At 41.7% G+C, this 27,763-nt stretch overlaps 2 protein-coding genes across 7 annotated transcripts in view; one reads left to right on the top strand and one right to left on the bottom strand.

Annotated features, from left to right (window-relative positions):
* The window catches only part of LOC143183674 (lachesin), a 93,474-nt gene extending 66,258 nt beyond the window's left edge, over positions 1–27,216 (bottom strand). For all 4 annotated transcript variants that reach the window (XR_013002637.1, XR_013002638.1, XM_076385337.1 and 1 more), the window contains exons 1-2: positions 27,083–27,216; positions 20,415–20,540 (exon numbers count right to left, since the gene is read on the bottom strand). Coding sequence is in view for 2 of the 4 variants with exons in the window: in XM_076385337.1 (XP_076241452.1) it covers positions 20,415–20,514 (100 nt within the window). In the remaining 2 variants the exon portion in view is untranslated. The remainder of the gene's footprint in view (positions 1–20,414; positions 20,541–27,082) is intronic.
* On the top strand, positions 8,433–13,490 carry LOC143183563 (uncharacterized). Of its 3 annotated transcripts, none has more exons than XM_076385135.1 (6): positions 8,433–8,504; positions 10,028–10,284; positions 10,488–10,757; positions 10,835–10,968; positions 11,035–11,200; positions 11,516–13,490. In XM_076385135.1, the coding sequence occupies exons 2-6, from the start codon at positions 10,030–10,032 to the stop codon at positions 11,915–11,917; spliced, it is 1,227 nt and encodes a 408-aa protein (XP_076241250.1). In that variant the 5' UTR covers positions 8,433–8,504; positions 10,028–10,029; the 3' UTR covers positions 11,918–13,490. The 3 variants fall into 3 exon arrangements, with proteins under 3 accessions (XP_076241250.1, XP_076241251.1, XP_076241252.1); XM_076385136.1 differs by lacking the exon at positions 8,433–8,504 and adding an exon at positions 9,279–9,913; XM_076385137.1 differs by lacking the exon at positions 8,433–8,504 and having other exon boundaries at positions 10,149–10,284; positions 10,392–10,757.
* Positions 27,217–27,763: the final 547 nt, after the last annotated feature.

Genomic DNA, 27,763 nt, shown 5'->3' with positions numbered 1-27,763 from the left:
TTTCCTAGGTTCGCGAGCCAAGAGAAACCGTCTGCCAAACGAGATGCACTCGGGCGGGGCGCGGATTACCGCATGCGAGGTTAAGCCTTTAGGCAAGACGGAATAGCTGCGCATTTTTACGCCGAGCGACGACTAAGGCGACGCTCCCTTTGAGAAACGCCCAAAAGAAAATGAGTAAATATAGGCGGCACGGCGGCAGCCCGGTTTCCTCTCGCCGTGGCTTCGCGGCTGGCTGAAGCGTAAGCGTCTTTAGAAAATACAACCCTACTCCCCTCGGCCCCTTGCGACCTCTCCTTATTCGTGCCATGACGATTCCTCGACCCTTTTCCACCGAGACTCACCCTTTTCACCGGCTCGCCTCCTTCGTGCATTCCAAGTCCGACCGTTGAAAAGAGTACCCGCGATGCGCGTCGTTTGCTTCTCTGGCTGAAAATCTCGTTGGCACGAGAACCGGAAGTGAACCGACGGGGTCATTCGATGCTGGAGATAAATAGCCTCGCTTTAAAGGCCGGATGACGCCGCGCGGCCGCGCTCGCCCGCGCTCGAATCCTGGTCATTCATGAAAAGCAGAAACGTCGAGCCGACATGTGTGTAGCTAGCTTGGATAAATAGCAAATTATCTGAGCTAGACGACTGTTTTTTAGCCCGTAAATAAAGCAGAAGCTGAAGTCGACGGGCCGCGGCGCGATGTGGCGGTTCTTCCGCGAGGCAATATCAGATGGCTGTAAATCGTAGCCGTCGTCGCGCTAGATCAGCTCGAAACATAAAGAAACGCTGCTCGTGTTCGCCGATAAAACAACGTTCGTGCGAGTTGCTTCTTTTTCGGTGGTACGGTGGTTGTAAAAGGTGGCGTCGCCGAGCTTTTGTTGTTCGATCAGGACAGTAGGTGAAATAGTACAAGATGGAAAGGAGTTTTCTTTTTTGATAACGTTCTCCAGTGTAGTTGCGCAACACCTGCACGTACGAAGGTTTAATCATATCAAGCTAGATACAGTCAACAATGATATTTTTCTTCTTCAGACCAAGATTGCAGAGAAGCGTACGACTTGTTCACTATTGTGTAGGTTTCCGTGTAACTCGGTCAAGGGAGCTACCATGTTACAAGAAACTACTAATCCAACGTCTTTGTACACGCGTATCTAACGGGCAGTTCGTTGCAACTTTTGCAAGAAAGCTTTCTTCTTCCATAATAAGCCACTCAAAGCAACTTTCAAGTAATATTTCTATTTCTTTTCATCAGTTTTCGCAACCGTGTTTCGAGAATGCGAAATTGAGAGGCGACGTTTTTAAGATATCTCGAGCTCGTTAGAGGTTAAGCCGAATTATAGTCGTACACGTGCTTAAAACCAATAGAGACGGATAACAGATGGCAAATGTCACGCCACTTGTTCGTCATGAATATTGATCCAGTTAATTGTTTAGAGATTAAATTTATTCAAGCGAGTGAATACGGTTAATGGCATACTTGGAAGAGCCATTATCCTTTACACACGTCTATTTACATAAAACCTCAGCCTATGGCGGATCGAGGCGGCACGGACTGAAAGGGTTTTCACGTCTCTTTGACTCCCCTTCAGCTTTGAATTAATCAAGCTAATTATGCAACTCGCGAGCCACGCTCGAGTTCATAGCAAGTTCGCGTCTCCTTTGAGATTTAAAGAAGTACACAGTCGTCGAGCTTCCGTACGCGTGCATGCTCTAATGCATTCACGGTTATTACGAGGAGATTGTTGAGAGACTCGCGTTACGCAGCGCATTCTCCCGATTTCTCGAAATCGAGTCGATTAATATTCTAAACACGCGTCCGTCCGGACCCTTCCGTAATCGTTCCAGTCGTGAAAATCCGGCGTCGCGGGAAGTTGTGCGACACGAAACAGATTAGAGGCAGTTAAGCCACTCGAGGACACCGGAAGATCAGCGCACGCGACGAAACAACAACGATTCGGCAAACTTTAATCCTATCGCGCGTCAGCCGCCTTAATTACGTGACAAAATTTCAGGCGGAAAGGTCGAGCATCGGAATTCGTTCTAAAAAGCATGAATGCAATGACGGTTGGTACGTCAACGAACATTTCATTGCGCGGCACACTTCCCGCCAAAGCGATTTCAACTTGGCAGCTTCAACATCCACGGAGGCGTTCTCTCCTCTACTCTACGATTACGATTTCATGTTATCCCCTTACTCGGCACACCGTGCAAACCGAGTGTTTATCGTTCGAGCACAAGGTATGCAAATATCAAGCAAATATGATTGTTGCTCCTCGATGCAAACAGCGAAGAAACTGTGTATGCAATTCTACCTGGACGTTTTACTGGCTCGCTATATTATCCTATAGTGTTCAGTACCTTTCCGTACTGCGAGTGTCATTTAAACGATCACAACGAAAAGGAATACGAGTGAATAGAACGAGAACAGTTCGCGAAATGGTAACCGAGTCGTTCGCAACTATTTCAGTTGCTTTAACTTGAATATTTCGGCAACGTCAGCGTGAGCGGTTGAATAGAACCTGTATTGTCTCGAGTTCATTATTTACCGTGGACGTTAGAGGACTCTGCTAGACGTTGCATTGTTTCACGTTGCTCGGATTAATCATAGCGAAGCCTGTGAACTGGGAGCAAATTAATGTCCACGGTCACGTGCTCGTACGAGACTGGTGGGTTTTCCACGGCATGGAATCGATAACAAGGCCAAACGAAACCGGATGCTAGCCTCCGGCCAAGTATTAATCATGGGTATCTTGGATAATCTCACGAATTTCGAGGATGGATCTGGTCGTGGAAACGGGGATAGGGGCGGGATATATTCCTGCATCATCTTCAGCTCGACTTGGCCTGATTATATCCTATCCCACTCGCTGAACCGTGAGTTAATGCACCAGCAGTGGCTGTGGATTTATGATATTCCCTGTTAACTGCAGAACTCGTTTAACGTTGCCCAGAGCTCGAGCTGACGCGCAAAACCGAACGCGGTTCGTCGCTTCCTCGTGGAACTTTTCTTGCCACCAGCGGAAAGCGCTTGCTAATGTTACGAATAAATTAAGAATTACAGAATTCTTGGCTTTTGTTTCTTAGAGAGCGCTTCTTACTCCTACTAACGAACTAACTTTCTCTCTTACTTTTTTTCTCGCTAGAATAGAAAAGTATTTGTGTAAACCTAAGAATGAGTAGAACGCAGTTGGCAATAGATCGGAAGGGATAGCGATAAGCGTTTAAATCTCTTCCGTGAAGGGAGATGAATGGCAACAACATTTTTCATCCTTTAAACTTGATATATCTTCCATTAATATTTAGATGTCAAGAAGCGTTTATTTATCAAGGTGGGTTTCACCCTTTTACATCCTAGCTTCCTGAGCATAAGAATATTTAACCTCGCACCGTGCCACGAATAATCTTTGATCATTAGTAATCATTCATGTAACTTTATTCTTCCTGCTAGAAAAATTCAATAAACTCATCATGTATCTATCCGTTATGAATACTAGAAATATACAAAATTTAATTCGACAAACTTTTACGGTAATAAACAATGATTTGTTAAATACACGATGATGAAGCAAATGCATTGTTGATATGCGATGTGCAATAATGTTGACGTCTGTTCATTAAAACAATACGATGCATTACAATGCAAAAAATTCAACGTCTATCAACGGCGCAGTACATGATAGAATAACGCATTGCGTTGTGTAACATAAACGTGACACAGAAGAAGTTGCAATGGTAGGAAAAGTATCTACTTCGAAACGAAAATATGTCTGAAAGAGCAAGAGATGTAATAAGGTAGTATTTACGAATTTAGTACAGTTGTAATCTTGTCGTAATATCTAAGAGTTTAAGCCTTGACGCCATTATCTTCCGCCAAGAATAAGAATTAAAGACAATCAGCAGACAAGGCAGAAAGCTCTTTGTTCGGTATCGAATCCCATTTCACTCAGGGACAATGGCATTTCCAGCATTGGGTATTGGGATTTCGTAACCGGAGGGTTCCGTGCGTGATTCGACTTTCCAAGTTGATACCGATCGCGCGTTTATTCAAGTTTCCGCTAATATATTTAGTCGTACACAATGCGATCTTCTGGATCCTGGACACGCGCGTCTCCTATCACTATCCTCGATGCAACATTATTCAATTGTACGTCGATTAAATTCAATTTTGATTAAATATGAACCGAAATACAAAGATATTTATAGGAAAAACGTGACCTGAGTCATATAAATGTTCATAATTCGATCACTTGTATCTACCGCATCTATTGGCTTATATTATACTGTTCGATAGATAATAATTATTGACCCGCGTCGACTGCAAACTACGTATTTTCATACGTATAATGACCTCGTTCAATTACGCTCGTCGAATTCGGATGGAGCGAAAAAGCAACCGAGATTCCTATGGGAATGCGACATAATCATAAATAAACGACTAAAAATGAGAAGTCTTTAATGAACTTACTGATATCGGTATAGACCATGTGTTACGGCCAGTTGTGAAACATTAGTGGCAATAAGCTGAATCAGGCATACGTATTTTAGCGATAAGAAACGATTTCTTAGATCCATGATATCGTTATCTCTGCTACTCATTTTTACAATCTTAAACAATCTAAGTTTTCGATTGCATGCTATACTTATTAGCGCGATTATCTTGACTCTAACGACCGTTCCTAAAAAGGCATGAAAAAATTGTTTAGACCAATACGAACGTTTATGGTTGACGGTCATTGATGATAATAATTGGATGAGCTGCCCTACGTTATCGCCCTTCAATAACCAAGATGGGCGTTATTAGATAATCAACCTTGAACCACTTCACTTATTGAGAAGTCATTGCAAACATGATTCTGTCGAGTTCTTGACGACGTTAATTGCTCGTCGAAGTAAGACCTCTCACCGATCAGAATTTCCTTCATGTTTTCAAACTCGAAGCGTGCATAAATCTCTCAACTTCGCATAAAGTCCTTAAACACGATCACTGATATCGTACCAATTAACATAGCATATCAAACACAACAACTGTAAAATGATCGTCAAGTTAAACTGGGCGAGCTTTCATTTCAAACGCAAGCTTTAACCTTTCAAATTAGGTCGAGATACAATATAGTGCTAGATATATAGGTACAACCTTGGACAGAAAATGATAGCGACACTAGTACATAAATTAGCTATATGAGAGCAATTTATAAGAATCAAGCTCACGTTACTAGGGGCGTGTGTGATCTTCTTATCTCTTTTCTAACTCGTTTAACGAGCATGTTGTTGGCTGTAATTATTCGGGGTGAATACATTTTCCGATAAGGGAGATAAAGGAAATTGCGAATTTCAACGTGAAATTGAGTAGCTCCGAAAACGAGTGAACCCTACGTTGCGCTACATTCTTTTACTGCCATCGAGTGGAAATTTTGCAGAGCCGGCAGAGGTGATTGGATTAACTTCCTTAAGGAGAGTGCAGAGAGAGACGATAACGACAAAGGATGCGTTCTTTAAATAAAATACTGTAAGAAGATGAGTGTCGACAGTGTGTGTGTATTAACATTCAAGGTTAGGTATCAAGGTATCAACAGTACAATTTCACAGATGTACCTGCGTATATAATATGCATATACATATACCTACGCAATTTCGACGCCAACAGTTTATGTAATAGCATAAAAGGTTTGCGCTTGTATACATATTACATAGACCACACGAAAAATCAATAGTCTGTAAATTCTGCTCTTGAGCATGGAATTCTTTTTGTATTTGAACAACGTATGATAACTTGTTTCCGTAAAATCTCTCAATACCAATCGAATCGAATTCTTGCTCATAAATCGTTTATAATTTTCAACTTATTACGTTTTTCGAATACTTTAAGTGTAGAACGTTCTGATTGGAGCAGTATGTATACATTCGAATTACAGGTAACTGAAAATTGTCACTTTTTTCGTTGCATTTCTCGGTCTTTGTTTTTCGATGATGGATTTTTCACGCGTCGGCTTGGTCTCGTAGAATACAATCGTCTCGAACGAGAAGCAAACGGCTTCTCGTTGAATCTGGTAGAAAGGATGCGACAATAGCCGGAGGAACGTCGAAAAGGGACTTCCTAGCAGGACCATCAACTTAGACACGGAAGGTGGAAGTGTAACGACCGTATTCAGCCGGAGTGCTCGTGATCGTTCGCATTTCGCAGGGACTTAACGGAACTTCTATTGATATTTGAACGTCGAAACGTGCTGGACGACGACTCGCGAGCTGTCCCGCGCGAGACGCGACTCGTCGTTTATCCCACTGTCCCGTCGGGGGCTTTAAATAACAATAAAAGTTCATTTCTACCCAGTTACAATGCGGGCAATCGAAAAGTACAAGTACCCCAGGGTCACGTGGCGTTATACAACTATCTGGTGCAACGAGAATTAATACTACTATCCTTTCGGGTAGCATTTCTTTTTATTTCTGTTAATGTAACCCTCTATTTTCTTCGTCGTTGTTTATTCAGAGAAGAATCTAGTTCACGACGCTTCTTTAAACAGAATCTGATACAATTCCAATTACAGTGCTGGGCTTTTAGCTAGACTATGTGAAAAATTTCAGATAAGGTCAAAGGAGAGATCTTAAATGCTCAGCAATTTCTGTCCGAAAAGCGTTCAATCGAATCTGTTTTTCAAATAACCGATTAATTTCCAGGTGTAGGCATCTACCGCTTAGTTCGATTATTCAGTACAATGCGAATCGAAGTGGGTGTACACAACGACGTTCTAGTCACAATTCCAAGCTTATATATAACATATACGGGAATATATGAAATATGTGAAATTGATAGTGGTATGTATGTATATGTAATACCTATATAGTCAAATTAAACATGCTCCAATGAGAAAATTCTTATCTTGATACAATGTCATACTCCTCCTTCTCTTGTGTTTTTCTTACATTGTTAGTTGCTATCATTTTCGGATGTTAACTAAATTGTAACTGCATAAACGTTGTGTACGATTTAGCAATGTCTGTTGATTAATAAATGGCTATGTTTGAGTGAAATAGATGAATGATAGTTAAGGCAACATGTAGCTATCCTTCAACAGTAGTCTCTCGAAAGAATTCAACCTTCTACTTACTTACACGACGACTATTGCTCCAATTTCGCTTTCATGTCTTAATATATTACTGGCATTGACTAGATGAAAAGATTTACATGAACGTAACCAGTACAAGCTCAAGGCTGAACAGACCGTATAACGTTAACGTTTCGTGGCGAACAACTCTGTATTACGTAATACTAATGACAGTGTTTGAAGGCGTGACATAACTCGACAACGCTGTAACAGATTTGCGTAGCTTGCAGTGTTCGTTCAACAGACTTGCGCTTTACAAGGGTTAACTACAGTTAACGTTAAAGTCGCGAGCAAGATAATAATTATTTAATAATAGCAAGACAATAATAAAAACAGTATTAGAATGAGTAACGTTCGTGCATGTAAATGTGATATTTCTTAATCTGCTAAATTGCAACTCACTTAAGCGGTACTAAGTCGGAAACAAAGGTATTTGGGTGGTGCACCTATCAATATTATTGCTTTCCACTGTGTAACATGTCAACGCCCGCATTATTCAAATACAAATATAATTCGGGTTAAGAGTGGCAAGAGTGTCGATTGAATGCTCTGATACAGTTATATCCCTACTATATGATATTTAATGCTCATCTTCAATATGTCAATAATGAATGTTTCGAAAGTAACGCGTAGATCTTCAACGCGGAAGAGATAATTAGTCGCTTTGTAACTTAAATTACTCCTACTGCTTATATTTCTTCGTTAATTGTATACGTGTAATTTTCCAGAATTAACGAAACGAAATAGATAGGAAAATAGAAATTGCCTATATGATGCTCATCTTTGTACATACGTGATGCAATAACATAACGCATCGTTAAACTTACCACCAATCGTTGATTTGATCGCCTGTTTACTTGCATCTTTTATCAGTACAGACTGTCTCACTTAACGTCTCTAGATTCTAGATAAATTGCAATAAGCTTCTTTTATTTTTTCACAATGACAGCGTTGTGAACTTTACACACTTCTGGTACTGTAATTATTCTTATCTAATAGGTACATGTGTGTAAGCTTATCAGTTGCACGCAAGGGAATTAGTTCTATATGTACCTATATGTACACATATCAGGTAAAATCCTTACTAAAAGACGAAGTTTGTAACTTGGTTAAAAACTAAAATTTTCAAATGATTACTTAACATACATCTGAGAGAAAGAAAGAAGTTAGGAAATGCACGTGTCTACAGTGACTAAGGAAATCATTGAAAATTGTATATTCCTTTTGATTGCCATCCACGATTGTTAGCGGCAGGTTACATCACTAGTCTGGGGGCTCCTTAATGGAGTATAAGTAAAGCGTGAACTCTCGTATAAAACGTGACACTTCGATTCTGTGTGGCTCACTCCGTAGTAGACGCTCAGGGAGACCGAGTGAAGTGATCCACTAAGTGAAACTACTTTGAACTCGCAGGTCAGTGAATGTGATAATATTAATTTGATGTGCTCTGTATTGTTTTAAGCGTCTTCATCGGACATGTTAAAACCAGTTTAGCGCGAAAAGAAAAGAAAACGGTAGAAAATATTAGACAATAGCGCAGTCTGATAAAGTTTCTTCTACAAAATATACTTAATCACTATTTGAATGTGGTTTCCTTGGAAGTAAGGACACTTTGTTCAAACACAAAGCTACTAGTAATGGTGATGCGTGTTCATACATAAGTGGTGTTATGTGAGTTTATTATATTACATTGAAAGGAACATCGCCGAAAATGGAAGAGTGTGTGCTGCTCAATTTTAGCCCATAGGCTGTGCGATTTTTTAAATCGCATTCATTTTTTTTCATTCTATGCACGCCTGTATGTAAACAGCTTCCTTATCGCAAACAAATCTTTCAGAAGTGTGCAATGAAACGACATTGACACAATGAAGTAGTACACCTATGAGGTAGAGATCATTTGTTTTCCGTTCTAATTACGTTTCCTATCGTCACACTTTTAACACACTTAGAATATCCATGTATCATCGCCTGTCAGAGATCTAACCGATCCCAAATAAACCGAGTCATTAATCTCGCCTGGTCTAATTCGCCAAACGATTAAATTATACCTGAAAGCGTCTGCTGCACCGAAACATTTAGATTGTCATTGAAATAATTGGTATTAATTGCCAGTGTTTTCAAACATTTTTCCGTCGATTCGAGAGAGAACTGTAATAATTGAAGCTCTAAAAATATCTAATCTCAATTCTTTCGTTTTCTTCTATACACTTAATCTGGTGCATGGTGCTCTAAATACTTACATGCGATAAGAAACATGATCCACGACCTCAGTAGCACTGAATTTATTCAGCGGATGACGCAATCACGATATAACTACTTACATATTACATACCAATTATATCTATAGAGACGTTTGTAGATACTTATGTGCACAATGAATCATGTTTTTCTTCTCTCGTGTCAATCCGACGCACAGCTCATACGATTATTGAATAAGTAATTCTCTTTGCGATAGAAACATCTACATTCTGTCTTTCGAGATTTCTTCGCGAAAGAATATGTTCTTTACTCTTGACTCCGATTCCGTCGAGACTGGATGCAAAAGAAATTTCGAATCTCGACGGTGAAACGTGCGACATGCCCATCGCACAGAAACAACCGTGAGAAAGAGGTCGGAATGAAAAAGGGTCTCAGCATTCCATTACGTTTCTAATTGAAACAGCGGGATCTCAGAACGCGAGAAACGTTCCCTGTGAATATCGAGAGTCGATGAGGGAAGTTAGTGGGAAGGAGAAAGGAAGGGAGACGAACGCGTCGAAGTAAAGGAGAAGAAAGAAAGAAGGGGGAAGCGTGATAAATTTCACCGCGAACAATAAGTTACCGTAAAGAATCGTTTCCGCGTTTTCTGACGCGCCGCGCCGCGCCGCGCCGCGCCGCGCCGAGAACACTGATTTGTCGAGGAAATTCTCCAATTCCAATTCCAATTCCAATTTCAGAAATGGCTGTAGAGACACCGTCATGGTTGAACGTAGACTTCGCCGAGAGGATACTGCGACTGTCTGAGCATGACAACACACTTCAAGTGATCGATGTATTTATGAAACCAGCCACCAACAAGGGTGACAACTATACCAGTGACATGATGAGAGTGATAGTGGAATTCACACGACAGAAGGGAGAGCAAACGGTTAACGAAAAGAAGTGTCTCATCTTCAAATTCGAGCCTATAGCCGTGGGACCACGTAAAGAGCTAGTAAGTTTCCCCTAAAAAACTTGTAATAGTTTCTTCTGAAAATATTTTCAAATATTCTAATAGTTTGTGCGATCAAAAAATAGCTTATTCATAACTTTCTTCTCAAGTTTCAACTGAGTCTTCTAGTCTGAATAGTCCGTAAAGTAACTTGCAAATGAGTGAAAATGAAAAGTCATGGGCATAATATCAGAACGTTTTATAAGATCGAGAAGAGTCAGATCTTTGACACGGAGATCGCCATGATGACGGATACTCTAAAGAAGATGAACGAGATGCTGGGTTATGAATCTCGTCTGAGTGCGCAAGTTTTGCACGTACGGTTGGAACGGCCGCTGTGTCTAATCGTAGAGGACCTAGCAACCCTTGGCTACCGTATGGCCGATCGACAAGCCGGTCTTGATTATAATCACAGCATACTGGCCATACGAAGACTGGCCACATTCCACGCTACTTCGGTTGCTCTGTGCGAAAAAGTAACTATCTTTTACATTTATGTTCACTGACATTAACAGTTTTGAACAATTAAAACAGTTTGAAACATTTGTAACAGGAACCGAAACACAAAGCAATGTACAGGAAGGGTATGTTCAATGATAGCTATCCAGAAGAAATGGCAGATTTTTTCATAGGCTGTTGCATGGCTTTTGCAAACGAAGTAGAAACTTGGCCACAGTTTGGGAAAAGGTAAGGAGAGGTGTAGAAATATTTCTTCATTCAAGTGTTATTTCCGTTTCTCTTTCAACTTTACAGTTATGCGGATAAAATTAGAAATCTTGCTCCACATCTTTACAAAAAGGGCTCAGCTGTAGTAGCACGCAATGACGACGAGTTTAACGTGATTAATCACGGCGATTGCTGGGTAAACAACATGTTATTCCGATATGACGAGAACTCCAAACCTGTGCAACAAATTTTTGTAAGTATTTACGTTAGGAACTACAAATGCGAATATCAATTATACGACAAACAACTATTATTTCGATGTTCTAAACTGTCATGTAGTACGAATATTTTATGCGACATATTCAATTAGATCATACTGTCCTGGTTAGTCTTCAAGTGTAAAAACCACAATCTCAAATGCACTCGTTGTTAGAGTAGCACATTCTAACTCGACGCACAATCTGTTAACTATTTAACAGTTTCTTTCCTACAGAGATTTCATTTTCACTTGAGTTTGTATTTGCGCTTAAATTGGTCAACTTTCACTATTAATATTTCAATATTACAGGTGGATTTTCAATTGTGCATCTACACTTCACCGGCAATCGACTTACACTACTTCCTGTCTACCAGCCCATCAGATCATGTTTCCGAACATTATATGGACGTGTTGCTCGACGAGTATCTGCAACAACTATCAGACATGATGAAGCAATTGGGTTGTAAAACACCAACACCGACTATGAGTCAACTTCAAATGTATATGAAACAGCGTATGTTATATGCGTTTATATCTTCACTCGGAGTTTTGCCGTTAATCTTAACAGACCAAAGCGAAGTGAAAGATCTCGATGAAATAATGTCTGACAAAGACGGGTATAACAGTGCCGGCATGAGAAGCTCACTTTACCGGAAAATCATGAGCAAACGATTACCTAAATACTTAGAAATGGGTTTACTTGATCTTTGAATCCAACATTCGGCACTATTGAAAACAGATCTCGTTTTCTAGTGAAAAGACAAATAGATTAATACGAGTTTCATCGTATTTGGCCTCTATGTCGTAAGCGATGGAATCTCGATTGCTTGCAAATCAGACGATTATAATTGGTGTCGGTATTAATAATCATTATAACTCGTTCCCAAGTTTTTTATAATATTGCAAGCTCATAATTTTAAGTATTAAATATAGATAGATAAATATATCTATAAAATATAGATATCATTATCCTCAAAGAAACCTCAACTAATGAATTGCCGCTGCCTGTTTCAGTGTTTCACGTAATTCGTCCAGGTGCTAAAATTTCTTACAAAACAAAAGTACCAGACGATGCTAACGCTTAGAGTTTATTGTACATAATGTAACATACGCTAATGACAGATTGCGTCATATGCGAATAAGAAACTTTAGAATATAGGTATATCTTCTTTATTAATAAGTATCTGCACGTACCTCGATCTATAATTAGTAGAAACCATTGATGCGTCTACCAAAGATTATATGTGATTCGAGTACATACTGTGATCGAATAGCAGGTAAATGTAATAAAAAAATTGATTTCTTTTCAAATATCCGAATATTCTTTTACATTTAATACGAAACAGGAAGAAGTAAAAACATGAGAATAATATGCACCTTGCCATACCTTTCAGAAGATACGACAAAAACTCTCCAAGTGTAACGCTCACTTTTTTTAATCGGTCATTCTCAGTTTGTAGAATGGTCCAAGCCGAAGCCGCCAATATTCATTTTTGTTCAGTATATGGTCAATAATTAATGAAATATTACCAAACTGAAGAAGGATTTGAAAAAGACTTTCCTTCTTAGAAGAAGGAAGCTCTCTAAAAGGAGATGCATATTAGCGTAGTCGGGTTGATCAGTTGTACAAATTGAGTGTTACACTTGAAAGCATTCCTCGTTGATTCTAAAGCAAAAAGAAGAATAATCATGCACCTTTTATTTATTATCATAGAAAAGGTTTAATTAACTTTGCCCTTTTCATCGCGTATTATCTATGAGTTCATTGGAACAGTCACTGGAACATGTACGTAAATCTTCGTCAGTAGGCGAGAAGATTTAAAGGCAAATTGTACTTTTGCGACATGCGAACGAAACATATCCTGGCGTTTTGAATAAATGCCCGTGTCACGTTTCGTCGTGCATACCACATGACGGTTTCGGGAAAACAAAGAGAGCCTGCGCGATGAAATTGCTGTTGAACAGGCGCTGCACAGCGCATACCTATTTTATGGATTAATTGCACCTCTATAGCTACACCGTGGCTCTGCCGGACAAACCCGTGAACGAGTATAATGGAACAAAAACGAAAAACTGTTTTAGGACATCCTTTGCTACGCAACATTGCGAAAATAGCGTGCACTTTTCTTAATCGGTCTTTGTCAGATAAAACCCATAGTTTATCGTTCATTCGCCATAAATGAATTCAAATTACAAGTTCTAGTATATCCCTAACACTTATATAATAGACATGTATGTACGTATTGCGTAATGACAGAATTTGAATAAAAAAAATTGAATTCTATTATATGAAATTTCCTCTCGACTCGTTAAATGTCGTTTGAAATTAACTAGCAATTAAATTCGATGCAGCGTACCAGAATGATATGACTATATCCTGCCAGTTATTTGAATCGACCATCGATGAAGTTCATGTATTGATTTTATTCGGAGACGTATGGACATACGATACTTATCACATTGCATGAGAATGGTAACGAGCTTGATTCAAAGAGTGATTCCAACAAATCACGATCAACTTGTAGAGTGTAGAATTATCATTTATTTCGAATAAATTTGTAGGTAGATCAGAGAAAAATAGTAGACACTAACCACCGTTGATCGTTGAGGCTATTTACTAATTTCTTTAATAGATTAGATAAAGGGTACCTTAATTAGATCAGCGATATATTGGTTATCACATAATTGGTTATCATATTAATTTCATGTTAGACATACATCCAGCGTCTAGTAGATAATACTTGTTTTTCAAGAAAAAGATCGTGGTATGCTCATTATCCAGTTGCGATTGTAGCTATACAATTTTCACCGTTGGAGAATGAAATATGTACAATTCATTCTTTCCCTTTATCCTACTTTCTTTCTTATTGGATGCAGAAGAAGTGCAATTAAAAATGCACTCACACCGAACTTGATATAAAGAATAAATTTGAAGGGAACTTTCGTATTGAGTTTAATTTCATCTTGATTGCTTTTCGCGTAGGTTACATCACTCTCGCAGGAACAAACATTGACCGCAATAATCGATAGAAAGGCTTGGGAGAAGTTGGTGGTTCCGCAGGTGGCGACGATAACGGCGGGGCGACAGACATATTGTTCAATACAGTAAGTAATAGGCAATTTCGATAACAAATAAGTTGTTGCGGTAATATCATTAGTCAGGGTCTTCCGACGTGGTATGCAGAGATAAAACGACACCCTCAGCGACTATCAGTCATGTCTCTCATCGCAGTTATGGTTCGTAAAACGTGAAGCCTTTCCAAGGAAATTTGATTAGCTGCCTTCGCGTGAATTAATTTCGCGCACAAATCACTGTTTTCGCAGAGGAGGTAAAGAACGAAGAAGAAGTTGAAAGAAGTTAAATGTTTGTATTTTTTGACAATAGAATCCACTGCTCTGTCCAGGATCACTGAAATCTTTTTCAAACTCGAGATCTTAAGAATAGCGATCTGAGACGAAGTTTCCCGATTCTAAAGACTTGAAACTCAAAGCAGAATGTTGAAACTTTATTCTCTCATAATTCGTTATCCAACTTTTTCTTCGATGAAATGTTAAGCAGAATAGTGGTAGGGGCGAGATTAATGAAAAAGAAAAGAAGGGGGCGAAGAAGGGGGCGAAGAAGGGGGCGAAGAAGGGGGCGAAGAAGAGGAAGCGAGAAGAAAAAGAAATAGAAAATGATGACTGGTGATCTGACAAGAAGCGAGTCGCGCCGCGCCGCGCTGCGATCTGTCGTTTCGGCGTCATATAGGAGAATGTATCCCCTGCCTTTGTCACGAAGAACTGATGCGGTATCGGGCGTATAAAAGTAATATCTGCTATCCCAGTACTAGTCAAAGGGGTCTCCGCGTTTGAGTTATAATACCGGGCGGTGACTATGCGAGAATATCTCGAGTGTGGGAGGGCTGCGTCTGTACATATTCGGTCTCTGTATGCGCTTGTCTGGGACAGAGGGTTGATAAACGCCTACCGGTTCCTCCCCTCCGTTTTCAACGGCATGGCATCTCGACGACCCCAGTCATCCTCCACGGCCACAATCATCCCAGCGTCGCGTTATTCATAAACTACTCACCAGACAACGTCTAAAACTTTGCGTCATAGACCGGCGATGCTCTGATATGGAATAATGCCGGCGGCATAGTAATGAAGATTGTAGGTGCATGTTCACGCACACTGCTGCGGATATTTCGCGGCGCGAACTGTCCGCGCCGTACAAGTGTGCATAAGTATGCACACATGTCTCTATGGATGTCCGTCATGGAATAGGTAGGTATGTACCTGCATGTACTCGTATCCCAGAGACGCGACGCCGCGACGCCGCGACGCCGCGCCGACGCGTTACTAGCAAGTTAAAACTAGTTATTTATTTCTATCGTTTTCAATCTGTACCGCAACGCTAGAACGGTAAACGAGCCTCCACTGACCGATCCGATTATAATCAAGGGAAATCGGCATCGCTACGCAGTCGAGCCATCGGCCGCGAAGCGGACTGATTTTGGGGGCGTAGTAGGATGGATGGCTGTGAACAGGGTGGCCAACGGGGGATAGCACCAGGGACAGGGCAGAATAAATAAAACGCCATAATTCACGTTCAACAGTTACGAACGGTTCAATTCGCAATTGGAACTGGTCCAACGGTGGGATGTGATGTAGACGAAGGCCTGGAAACCGAGAGTGGGAGTCGGAACGGGACATGGGGGTGAGGAGGAACAGGGGCGGCTGGTGAGACGGGAGTTGAAAGCATTACACGACGAAGGGACAAACAGCTCGTCGCTTCTGTATACGACGACGAACGTTGCCTGAAATTAATTTAAAAGGTAGTATTTCCCGCCGCGGGCTTTACACCTGCATAATCTCGTCCCGCGTTCGCAATTCCACGACCGTTCTTCATCAGATACCCTCCCCGGGCCACCTCAATCCCGCTTCAAAATAAATAGATTACGTTAACTTGATAAAGCGAGGATCACGTTTTATCGGGCTAAAGGAAACCCTTTCCTTTCTTTTTTTATCCCTTCTTAATGCGTATTTCCTGCATGCGCTGTGACTTATTCCATTTTCCCCAACTACACCCCAGCTTTCACGAATCCTGATTGAAGCACATAGAAGAGTAGCTACAACAATTATACGACTCTTAACACTCTCGTCTAGTATTTGTTGTGCAAGTACTCGTGCGAAGCGATCCTAGGCCATGAATTGTCGAGCTCGACAAAGCGATAATCACCTGTTCCGCGTTACTCGGGCCTTTTTGTTCGGAGAGGCGGACCCGACGTAACCGCAAACCGTACTGATGGAGTGCGCATCACGAGCATTGGATGCGCGACACAGTTAGTTCGAAAATGCTAACGGCGAGTACGGCGAGTACGGCGAGTACGGCGAGCGAGATAGCGAGATAGCGAGGCGCGGAATGAAATTAAGCGTGCACAGTTTTTGCTCAGCTTGTGTCCACGAGGCGCGGCGGCGCGACGTGGCACGACGCGGCACGACGCATCGTTGCGCGGCTGACCGGGCAAATTGAAATTGTTTCGCGAAACGAGAAGGGTAGTTCAACAGAACAGTCCTGTGCACTTCAAGCGATTCCATGGATGCTGAAGCAGCCGCTGAAGCAGCCGCTGGAGCACGGTCAATTTTTTCAAATTCCGCCGCGCCGTAATTTTCGGAGGCGTTTCGGTGAACCACGGAATATGTTAATAGAAAATAAATGAAGGAGCGAAATTGGACTTTCGAAAATTTAAACGACACCGCGCGAACCGTTTTAATTATCCACGTTTCGCATCGCGGCAGGACTTATCCCCGTAATTCTTCGCTTTACACAATTAAACCGTTCGGAGCTTCAACCGGCCACGCGATTCAACCCGGGTAATGAATTCTATAAAACTTCGTAAATATCCTTTGTCCCGCACAGTTCAGACGGTTAAAGAATCTCCTGGAAGCAATCTGTGGAGTTTATTCTTGGCGGTAAATTGTTTCCTCGTAAAAAATTGTTTTGTTTAAGCTGCACCAGCTCCGAGGAAGTTGTTGATGCATTCTTGCGAGGAAAATTGGGAAGAAACTGATCCCCCCCTTTTCGAAATATCACGCAAACTTTTCCGACCAGCCTATTCCTTCATTTCATTCGAAAATGAAAATTTAGTGTTGCGAGGATTTCCGATTAAGCCCAAGATTTGAATTAGAAGGAAACGAATACAGCTGTTATACATGTATTGAGCTGAACTTTCGATGCCTCTGTACTCTACAGGTTCTATATGGTTTGGCCCAAATCATCTCGATATAGTGTCTGAATCTCTTAGCATAAATGTCCCTCTACACGAGTGTGAAGTGTTGAAAGCAATAATATTCATTCCCCCATCGAGGTGATCGGATACGAGAGTACTTTTTCGTCGATAATCCTCCCACCACAGTGGCTGTACACCGCACCAGACCCAGGCTATCTGTCCACGTGTCTGTAGGGTAGTTTATTATTCATTGGGGTTGCATCCCCAACGTGGATAAACGGCGCATTGTTTATGCATTAGTCTACACCCTGCCTCTGACCGTCTCTCGATCTACTCATTCAGTCAATTCCGTCTTTTCTCACATTCTCAGCCATCAAACTTTTCCTGGGTAATTGTATCCGTATTTATCGTATTATTGACATTTAACGCGTTTCATTTATAGCTATTCATTTGTAAAATTAAAGCGCATGCAAAATACAGGAAGATTTGATAACTATGGAAGGAAGTAGCAAGGGTAAAACTTCTTATAATTCCCCTTGGAAGTATTTCTTGCGCTAAAGAATGTTATTTATGACGCATTTTGCAGGGGAATAATGAACGACTATCTACTGAAAATTGAACGAAAGGAATTACGCAGGTTTTTCCGTCGTTGCTTGAATCAGCCTTGCTGGAGATAAGAACCGAAGCGATTAATCACGAATTTCTGTCGCGGACAATCGCAGCACAAAATACAAACGGAACAAAAGGAACCAGACCGCTTCGTATGAATAAAATAACCATTAATTCGATCCGGTGCGCGGTACGGAGTGATAAAATTTATAACAGACGAGATGCGGTATAATTTTGAACGGAATTCCTGTTCGGCGCGTTCACGAGTCCGAAAACGGAATATAAAGTTAACGAGTCTCGCAACTCGGGCTCTCGACGTGCACTTCATTTTCGCTTACAAATGTCGCGGCAACCACTATACTCTACACCGACATATTTTCATACCATTTCGTGATCTCAGTCACGAAAACATTTTCAAACGTGCACTTCAAACGTATTAGTTTGCAGCAAGTATCTCGCCGGTTCGCGAAATGCGGCTGAACAGTGCTACCAGAGAACAATTTCCAAACAGACATTCAAAAAGCTTCACATTTCCGACAAGATCCAGCCTCAAGACAAATTCAGATAATAAAAAGATGCTTTTTTCAGGCAGAAAAGAAAGTTATTTATGGAAAATATAAAGATACGCATAAGAGAATGGTGGCCTACACAGTTACCGTAAATGATACAATACGAACACACAATAACATTATTATTCTTATTATTATTGTTCGCTCCAACAAGTGGTTCTCGAGATATTGGTGATGTGAAAATGTTCTGCGAATATGCAAACACCTGACAGAGTCGACATACAGAATCGTAGCGTGCAAATAAGTGTGAGCGGTACATAATCGAAGCGCGGATAACAACGTTCAGCAAGCGAGGGAATTTTCTTTAAATTCGACGACTCTCTTCGAAACGCTGTTGCGCGTAACTTTTTGCTGGAGGGCGGGTTGCGCAATCTCGCCACCAGCAAAACAATAGTTTCGACCGGTAATTCGGGACTGTGTTTTAATCTGAAAGAAGTCTGGTATACCGCTGATTGCATTGCATAGTAATCTTAGTTTTTACCGCATCTGAAGATTGGTAGAGGGGCAACGTTCTCGTTTATACACCCTACGCTGAATGATATTGGGGTCAGACCGGCCACGACCAGCATTATACACGCCATCACGTATAATCCTGAGGAAAATGAGGATCCAAAATGAATGCAAGAGGAAGAAGTGTTCGAGTAACATTTCGCCAGAGTGGTCTTTTACGCGTTACATAAGTCAAATATTCGATTGGGATTTTAGCATCACTACTGCCCGATTATTTTTTCCTCGAAGAAAGTATTCTGACAGGAGTTTCAACTTCATTATATATATACAGTACTTTTAAATGGAATGCGATGTAGACAGCTGTCGAAACCTATGACTGGCTAGAGCACAGGCTGTTGTACCAAATAAAATTCCAAGACGTGAAGATTCGCTCGATTACGCACGACTTGAGCTCCAAATTGCGGGAATTAAAGCATAATTTAATGGAAGTAGCAGGGCACAAACTTGCGGTGTATCGATCGCATTCGTTCTATTGGTCGAAGCTTGAAAGCGTTCGTGCGAACGCGAACAGAATACATTGCTAAGAAATGAAAAACCGTATTGGCTAGCTTTTCTGAATAGAGAGTATTTCACTAAACCTAGAAATATTCAAAATCGTTCGTAAAATAGTTGCGTTCGAAATAAAAGCGAACTTCTTTTATAATATGTTAATGAAATAGGAAATTAGAAATTATACCTACGTTTCGTAAATGACATAGTGAACTTTAAGACAAGACACATGATGAGAATCTACTTGAAGCACGAATCATTCTGTCATGTGATAGATACGAAACAAGGGCGTGTAGTTACCTCGTTATAATGCATATACGTTATTTGTCAGTCTTCGTGACGGACCCATTCGTACGCCGCGCCTCATCGTTCTATTCGAGCCTGCTTGCATAGATTTCATTACCGCCCTTCCTCTTGGCTTCATAATTACGGAGAGGATGCATAGTCGTTAATTACATGGAAAGCCAACGCCGTCCGCCTTCATCGGTATCTAACCGTGGTCGTTGGAACGATACGAGCCTCAGATTTCACGCGAGCAACGTGTCTTGTCTAATCCATGGTGAAATATGGAGTTGAACGAACGAGTAGATGCTGCCTATACCGGCTGTGCGTTCAAAGCGATTACGTCTTACGACTGAGACTCTGTAATCGCTACAAATAGTAAGTACTTCAATTTGGTTAATGACACACCTACAAGTTTTCCCCTCTACCTACGTATCTGCTACAAAGTAGCAATAGATTGATTGACTTTACGACGATGGCATAAGGATACGATAGATTCGATAACGGACAGACGTAGAAACGTGAAAAATATCTACTCACCGAAACTTTTCACGGTGGGAGAAGCAGATGGTTGTGCGCATAGAACATGTGTGCCCCCTAGGAGTACCAGAATCAGTCGAAAAAGCTTCATCCTGATCATCGTTACGTCGCTATTCCATGGAACTCCTAAAACAAACAATACAAATCTTTGAAAATCTGGAATGCATTACTTTATCTCACTTAACTATATCTACGTATATACCCCTGAAAAGTAAAATATATATATATATTCGAGCAGTTTGTGTTAGAACTGCTACCACGACATTCACGAGGTCCTAATCTCCTTCCAAAAGTCACGGAAAATCATAAGTCAAGATCATTTCAGCTAACCCCTGTTCATTTCCCGAATTCATTCAAGGATGTGGCCATTCTTGAAGCATACACATACACACACATAAGCGAAACTCTATCTCCGCAACTCAGAAGCTCTTCCGTCCCTCGAGTCCAAGAGGGTAGTTTCTTCAGCCAGCAGAGTTCCTGTACCTCGATTCTCGAGAAGCATTAATATGCTTCAGCCAACGCCTTCCATGCTTCGTTACGTAGCTTCTTAGGCCTGATAAGCCTCGGAGGAGCGATGGGGATGCTTCTAGTTCTAGTAAATCTATTTTAAATTCTCTTACCGCCCTTTCCCTCTGCCTTCTATGTAGCTACCATCGCAACTGTGTTTTTGCCGCCATCGGCCCCGTAGCATATTCATTTCCGATAAATCAAACCCTCGACGACGCTACGACGATTCCCTCGATCCGCTTTATCAGAGAGCTCGGCAACGCTAAGCCGCAGCGATCGGATCGCCATATCAGAATCTCATTAAGTGGAGAAATGCTCGCTACTGCCGCTTTATTTTCCTTACGGTCCTCCTTTTCCTCTACCGAGGTAGGAACGTCTGAGAGGACGATCGGCCTTTAGGCAACCATCGCTTTGACGATCGCGTTTGAATTCAGCTGTGCAAGCATTTAGCTTCCCCTGAGATAGATATTCTTTCCGTCTTGCCAACACGCGTCGATGGATTTGTTCGGTTCTTTCCTCATCGACGCTACGCTTTCGTTTAATGAAATTCCATCGTCAAGTGGAACAAATTGTTCGCAGCAGATTAAGCAAACACAAACGAGGAAATACTTGTTCCGGTCCGAAAGACGGCTATACATATACGTACATAGGTATGTACATAATTGTTTCGCAAATAAAAGTATGAAAACAGGGAAAAGAAGATTTAATAAACGGCGTTGTGCACGCAAGAAAGGAAGGGAAGAGAAAGCCGCGGGAGACCAATAAAATTTTTGCAAATGAACTTCCTACGAGTTCAGCGCTTATTCTAGAAAGCTCGTCGTTACGTTTTTCATTCTTATCTCCGTTTTGCACCAACCCCTTATTTTTGGCATAGTACGCGCGGTCACACTTGCTGTACAGACTGTATACTTGAACTCGGATGCGTTCAATTTGATGGGTGAGAAAAGGGTGGGTAATGGCAGCAGAAAAGCGTCGTTAAGACGCCATCACGATCAGAACGATCGACGGAACCGATTCATGACCATTAATCACGATCATAAGGCACGGAGAAAATAAATGTCTCCTCTGACTGGTGTTGAAAGACTTTGGTGGCAGGAACAATTTACGATTAACTTGTGTGCCGTATCGAAGAACCGTACGAAAATAAATCTCTTGTCATCCACAGGCTAGGTGGATGACAGGACACCTATACATATAATAGCTGAAAGAAGAAAATAAGAATAAAGTAATCGCAAATGTAGTCGAAATTACGGGAGGGACACCTGATAGAACTGACCGAAAGATAATCGAAAAAAATATTCTTCTTGAAATGTTAACATCGTTACTCGAATAAGAATCTGTTTCACGGAAAGCAGAGGATTCTTTGTTCGAATAAGAAATGACAGAGGTATCGGACAAAGCATGAGCGAGCAAACGTACTGTACTGGGGAACACAATACGCTCTAAAACAAGCAGGGAAACGCGATTGTACGTGTACACGCGCAGTGTACCGCCGCAAATTCGAGCAACCGTGAATAGGGGATGACTGGGTTCTTTGAAGCATGTATTTTTGTAAAATATTCATGCATGTTCCCGGCACTGCCGAGTCAGAAACCGTAACCACTCTTGTAGTACGGCTTTTGGAGTAACGAGCACAAGTCAGGACTCGCTCCCTTGTGCTACCCTCCGATGGCAACAGCTTCTAAACTAACGTAACGTTAAGTTTCAACCCCTTATTCAACAGACACCCATCAACCAGCACATTGGCTATGACGTTAAGCCAAGCTGCTAAAGGGTGGAGGATGCCAGACTGAATCGAATGAAAGAAACAGAAACTGAAATTCGAGAGGTCGGAGTTTTTGCGGAGCGTAAAACTGAAACCGTGCTTTCCCGGAAAACTGTGCAAGAGGAGCTGAAACCGTTTTTCCTGCTAATTTCACGGTGGTCTTGCGTTAAAGAGCCACGATTCGTAACTCGAAACACGTGCGCGATTTCAGTTCCAACCAACTTAATGCAGATTGCTGCTTTAATGAGGAATAATCGACGCTATTATCGAGATGGATTTATGCTGAATGCGCCTCGGGCAATTTACGGAAGTGAAATTTGTCCTGCGTGAGCGCGTTGCGTCCGCGATAGAGATCGTATGACATTAACGTCGAGTGCTAACACAGAACATGAATTCTTACACAGTGAAGCAGAATTGTTTCGACTGTTACCATGGAAATACTCAAACGACCGAAAGATGAACGATACCTACACGTTATCAATAGACCAACGGAGAGAAAGTTTTGTTACGAAAAAGGAAATAGTAACGATAACTCATTCCATTTCGAACTACAGTTATGGTTACCACAATTTATCGTTTCTACTATTTTCAAGCATTCGGCCCGCATTCGAGTATTGATACAGCCTATACCCGTATATCTGCGTGATTCTCCTTGAAAAATGACTCGGTAAAATTTAGCTAAATAACTTGATATTAGGTATGTATATTTTCCGTGTGGCCGAGGTTGAGGCGCCTGGTGTCGCGCGCGATTTCTTACATGATATACGTGCGCAATGCACTCACGCAGTAGAGGCCAATGAAACACGTTTTCCATGCTTTCCTTGGGCGCTCGTAACTCTGTCAAATATATCTGGTTTATTACATTTTCGCCCCATACATTACGACCCGATTACTATTAGAGTTTTCTTTCGCCATAGCTGCCCATTAAAGACAGTATGGTAATAAATATTTTCACCTGCTTTTTTACTAAAACCCTTCACATTATCTCGAGACACGATTTAAATAGAAAGAGAAATTGTTCTCTTTTGAGATTCGAAGTGTAGTGGCAAGTGGTGAAATGGACACACGGATAGTGGTCACGACACAGAAGAAACGAGTTACATAGCATGTTTTAAAATCTGGCCATAAATCGGAACAACGTGCTCCGCGTTAATAGTACACGGTGTAACGTATCTCTTGTCGCGAGTACGGCAACATCAGTCCCGCGTGTCACGCATTAATCCATTCGAAAGTGGAAAGGACGCGACGTCACGCACAGGGTTTCACGAGATGACGTACTGTTTCCCTGAAATACAGGATCCCCATTGATCAAGCGGCCCAGCCGCGGCTGCGTTCACTTACTAGGATTCGAAGGTGCCGTCTTTGCATAGCTGGTATTGTCTGACCGAGGTCCGTATGTCTCTAATGGGGTATTCGCGAATCCAAACGCTGCCGGTTGCATGACAAATTTGCTAATCGGCCTTCGCTCCGAAACGTGCGGAATCGTTGTAGTCGCGCGAAGCCCCCTGAGTGATTAGTTTGACCCGGTGTGGCGCATCGGCTTCCTGAATATTGAACGGAAACAGGATTACATATTCCGGTGACGGTTCTACTCGGTTTTGCACCCCGATATATCCGTGCTTTTTGCGGTGTTAACTGACATTTTCTATTCTAACCACAACGTCCGATTGTTCTTCTATGATAACGACGAAATCTTCTTCCCACCGTTTCGATGTTCATTTACGACTTCCAGCAAGGAAATCAGTTTACGGTCACGCGAGCTGTTTTTCACCTGGAGTCCAAACTAGAAGCGCGCGTTCAAGACGCGGACGTTATTCAAATGAAGCGTAAGATGTCTTATCAGCGGAATTGCGATCGTATAAGGGAACATCGCGATCCACGATGATACATTATGATACATGGTTATTGATACAAATAGCCTAGATACCGGCGAAATTTATTACGTGGGAAAATTATTCAACGTTGATATCGTTCGCTCCTAGATTAGCTGGGTAGATAGAAGGCTTATCTGATACAGCCACGGTCTCGAAATAGAATAATTGCAAAGTCAGGCGGTTTGGTGGAAACGGCACGGTTCAAATTTAACGCGGGAATATATCAAGATCTCCAAGTGGACTCCTGGAAACTTTTAAGACCGATTTTCGAGAATGAACGAAAGTTTCGGCAGTGCAGAGAACTTTCGAGAACATATCCTCCGACTTTTGAGTATCCACCACGACCTGGACCCTTGCCACTCGCATTCAACTATGAACCCTCTGAACCGTACAGAGGATCGTAGAAATTCCTATAGATTCGTAGAAATTCTTTTTCAGCATAGATCGACGATTTGATCACACTTCGTCAACGGATGAATCGTAATTGTTGCTGTCATCTTCGAAAATGAGGAAATAGCAAGCGAAGCACAGAGAGCAGAAAATAACAAGTAGGTATATCGAAAATCACAGAGGTAGAGTCGCAAGTAAAAGGAACGGGCTTCTTCGAGTAAATTCCATTAATTACCTATTAAATACGTAATTTATTGAAGCTATTGAAGTTCGGTGCACGATTCATTGTAGTCTAGCACATCAACTTCGGCGCATCGTTATTTCTCCTCCAGTTATTTACCGGCAAGATCTCCCAAGTATTCCCCTCGTTTCACGAAACGAGGGTCGTGGCAGAAATTGCTTCGTCCAGGTCGAACGATGACAAATGTCTGTCAGCAGGAAAGGCTGGAAAACTCATTAACCGGAGCAGTCGGTTGATGACTCCCAGTACTATCACTATTATCGGAAGCATTCGAGTGAACTGCGTTCGAACGTCCTAGGTGTCGACCGACTCTCTCAGTACACAAGCATAACTACTTCCTCTCATCCTTTTGTTCTTCGAGCTCTTTCCTTCTCTCTTCGCCTACCTCCTTCTTCCTCCATCAATCATTTCAGTTTTGCACAAGATTCGCCCATTATTCGTTCGAGTTTCTATTCTCGGCTGTCGCCTGGCCTTGTTCTTTCCGGTCGACTTTGCAACTTCGATACTTGTAACGCGAGCAATTTCACCGAGCATGCAGTCGCCCAATAAATCCAGCTCGCGAAAACCGAAGGAAAGAAACCGAGAATCGTGCCGGCTAACATAACGTATAAACTGAGCGGAAAACGATTCGAATTACGGTATTATTAAACGCGCAATCAACGGAACCCTCGTGAATCGTAGCTTAATCGTTTCAAAGGAGAACGGGGTAAGTTGCTTCAAACGCGGACGACTGCCGTCGAACGAACTCTAACAGAAATAATTGTAGGCAAAAGAGATTATTCGTTGCAAACTGGTAAATCCATTCCCTTACGATGCGATGGCGCAGTTGCGATTCAAACTTCGCTTAGGAAATCGTTTCTGAATATTATCCACGCTAATGGTTGCTTACAATTGAGGAAAAAGTATGAAATGAATTGCACTTGAAATCATATTTACGAGACAGCAGTTAATGGAAAAAAATGTACAATTGTATCGGGAAACAGTAGAGTCGCAATGAACGAATCAACTTAGAACGATTTTCAAAAGTTATCGAACTTCAAGAGACGATATTGAGTTTGCCTTCCCGCTTAATTGAGCAAACGCGTTTGTTTCATTGGACTTTCACGGTCGTTTGAGGATAGAAAAGAGGGTAAAGACAGATTAAGAGGCTGGAGACGCTTTCAATTCTAAAAGCAACATTCTTTTCTAACGGGTTCATCGGTGATTTCGACGAGATTAAATTCGTTCTCCGGAATTCATTATGATTTCATGAATAAAATGAAGCATAAGCGGTGTTGAAAGCCCGAAGCTATTACTCGAGGTAGAAAAACAAGACGCGATGAGTGAATATTTTGTTCGTTTTTGTGTGGAATAAAGTTGATATCTAACCGAGGCTGCCTGCAAGTGGATTTCAAACGCCACGAATTAAACGTGCTAAATATTTTTCAATCGACCTCACGAAAAATTACGCGCTATTTAGCCGACTGATTCAGCTTGTTCGTGTACATTTATAAAATATACGTATGCATTTTGTAGGAAAACCGACTGGTGGCATTCGCTCGTCCATTTACATTCGGAAGCTGCCACCAAGTTACCCGTTTCGATCCAATTTTATAAATGATGCCTGAACGAGATGCGGGCACATAAATATTTGTCGAATATTTCGTCGCTTCGACTGCACAGTTTACTTTATTTTACAGCATAAAACGCTAAAATATATCATTTTTTCAACTGACTATTTTTAGGTCTTTATTAGTATAGATTAGAATGGTTTGGAGAAAAAAGTTGACGGGATAGGATGGTGTTGCAAGTAAATAATTCTCGCGAAAGAGAAAACATGTAACGTAACCAGTTGACTCGAGGATAGGTCGGATCGCGATAGAAAAAAGTCGTAAAGCGGTTTGAAACTCACCTCGAAGAAGAACGTAGTAGGTATTTCCTTTGTCCTTGCGGTCGTGTACACGTTTCGAGAGAATCGCCTTTGACGGGAAATACGGTAGACCGCGGCAGAGAAGAAAGACAATGGCACGAAATCAAGCGGCTGAATGGAAATGAAGAAGTTCGGTGGTGCACTGCTGGATCGCTCCTTGGTCTCTTTACCTCCCGACACACTTTTTACTTATTTATCACTACTCTATCGAGAAGGATCGTGGCCATCCCTCGGCAACGATCGATCTCGTCGATGTCGACGTAATCTGTACGCACTTTCACAGCTCGTTTTATTCGAATCTCGGACGAACGTTCTGCCGCGCGACCGAATTCGGCCAAAATATATTTCACAAGGGCAGAAGGGCAGCGTGTGTGAGAGAGGAGGGAATGAAAAGGACACACGTACACGCACCACGCGAATTTCCAGCGAACGCCAAAGGGTTTGTACAACACGTTTTACTCCATCGACTGACCGTAATTTTTCTGCTGCGACACTTGCCGTAATTACGTGCGCAGCGAGGCGAGGGAGTCGCGTATTCCTGCAAGGTCTAGTGGTACGACGGAACTGGCTGAAACGGGCTGAAACGGGCTGAAACGGGCTGAAACAAGCCGAAAAGGGGTGGCCAGAGGTTACCAACCACAAAACCTTTCGATTCCGGATCGA

The sequence above is a fragment of the Calliopsis andreniformis genome, chromosome 9 (assembly GCF_051401765.1).
Source record: "Calliopsis andreniformis isolate RMS-2024a chromosome 9, iyCalAndr_principal, whole genome shotgun sequence".
Taxonomy (NCBI): Eukaryota; Metazoa; Arthropoda; class Insecta; order Hymenoptera; family Andrenidae; genus Calliopsis; species Calliopsis andreniformis.
Note: the sequence above shows the minus strand (reverse complement) of the source record. Positions and strands in the feature narration are given on the sequence as shown.

Bases quoted from the DNA above. Each gene is read 5' to 3' on its own strand.
- LOC143183563 (XM_076385135.1), top strand. From the start codon at position 10,030: ATGGCTGTAGAGACACCGTCATGGTTGAACGTAGACTTCGCCGAGAGG. The intron at 10,285-10,487 runs GTAAGTTTCCCC...ACGTTTTATAAG, and splicing joins TGGGACCACGTAAAGAGCTA to ATCGAGAAGAGTCAGATCTT. The intron at 10,969-11,034 runs GTAAGGAGAGGT...TCAACTTTACAG, and splicing joins TGGCCACAGTTTGGGAAAAG to TTATGCGGATAAAATTAGAA.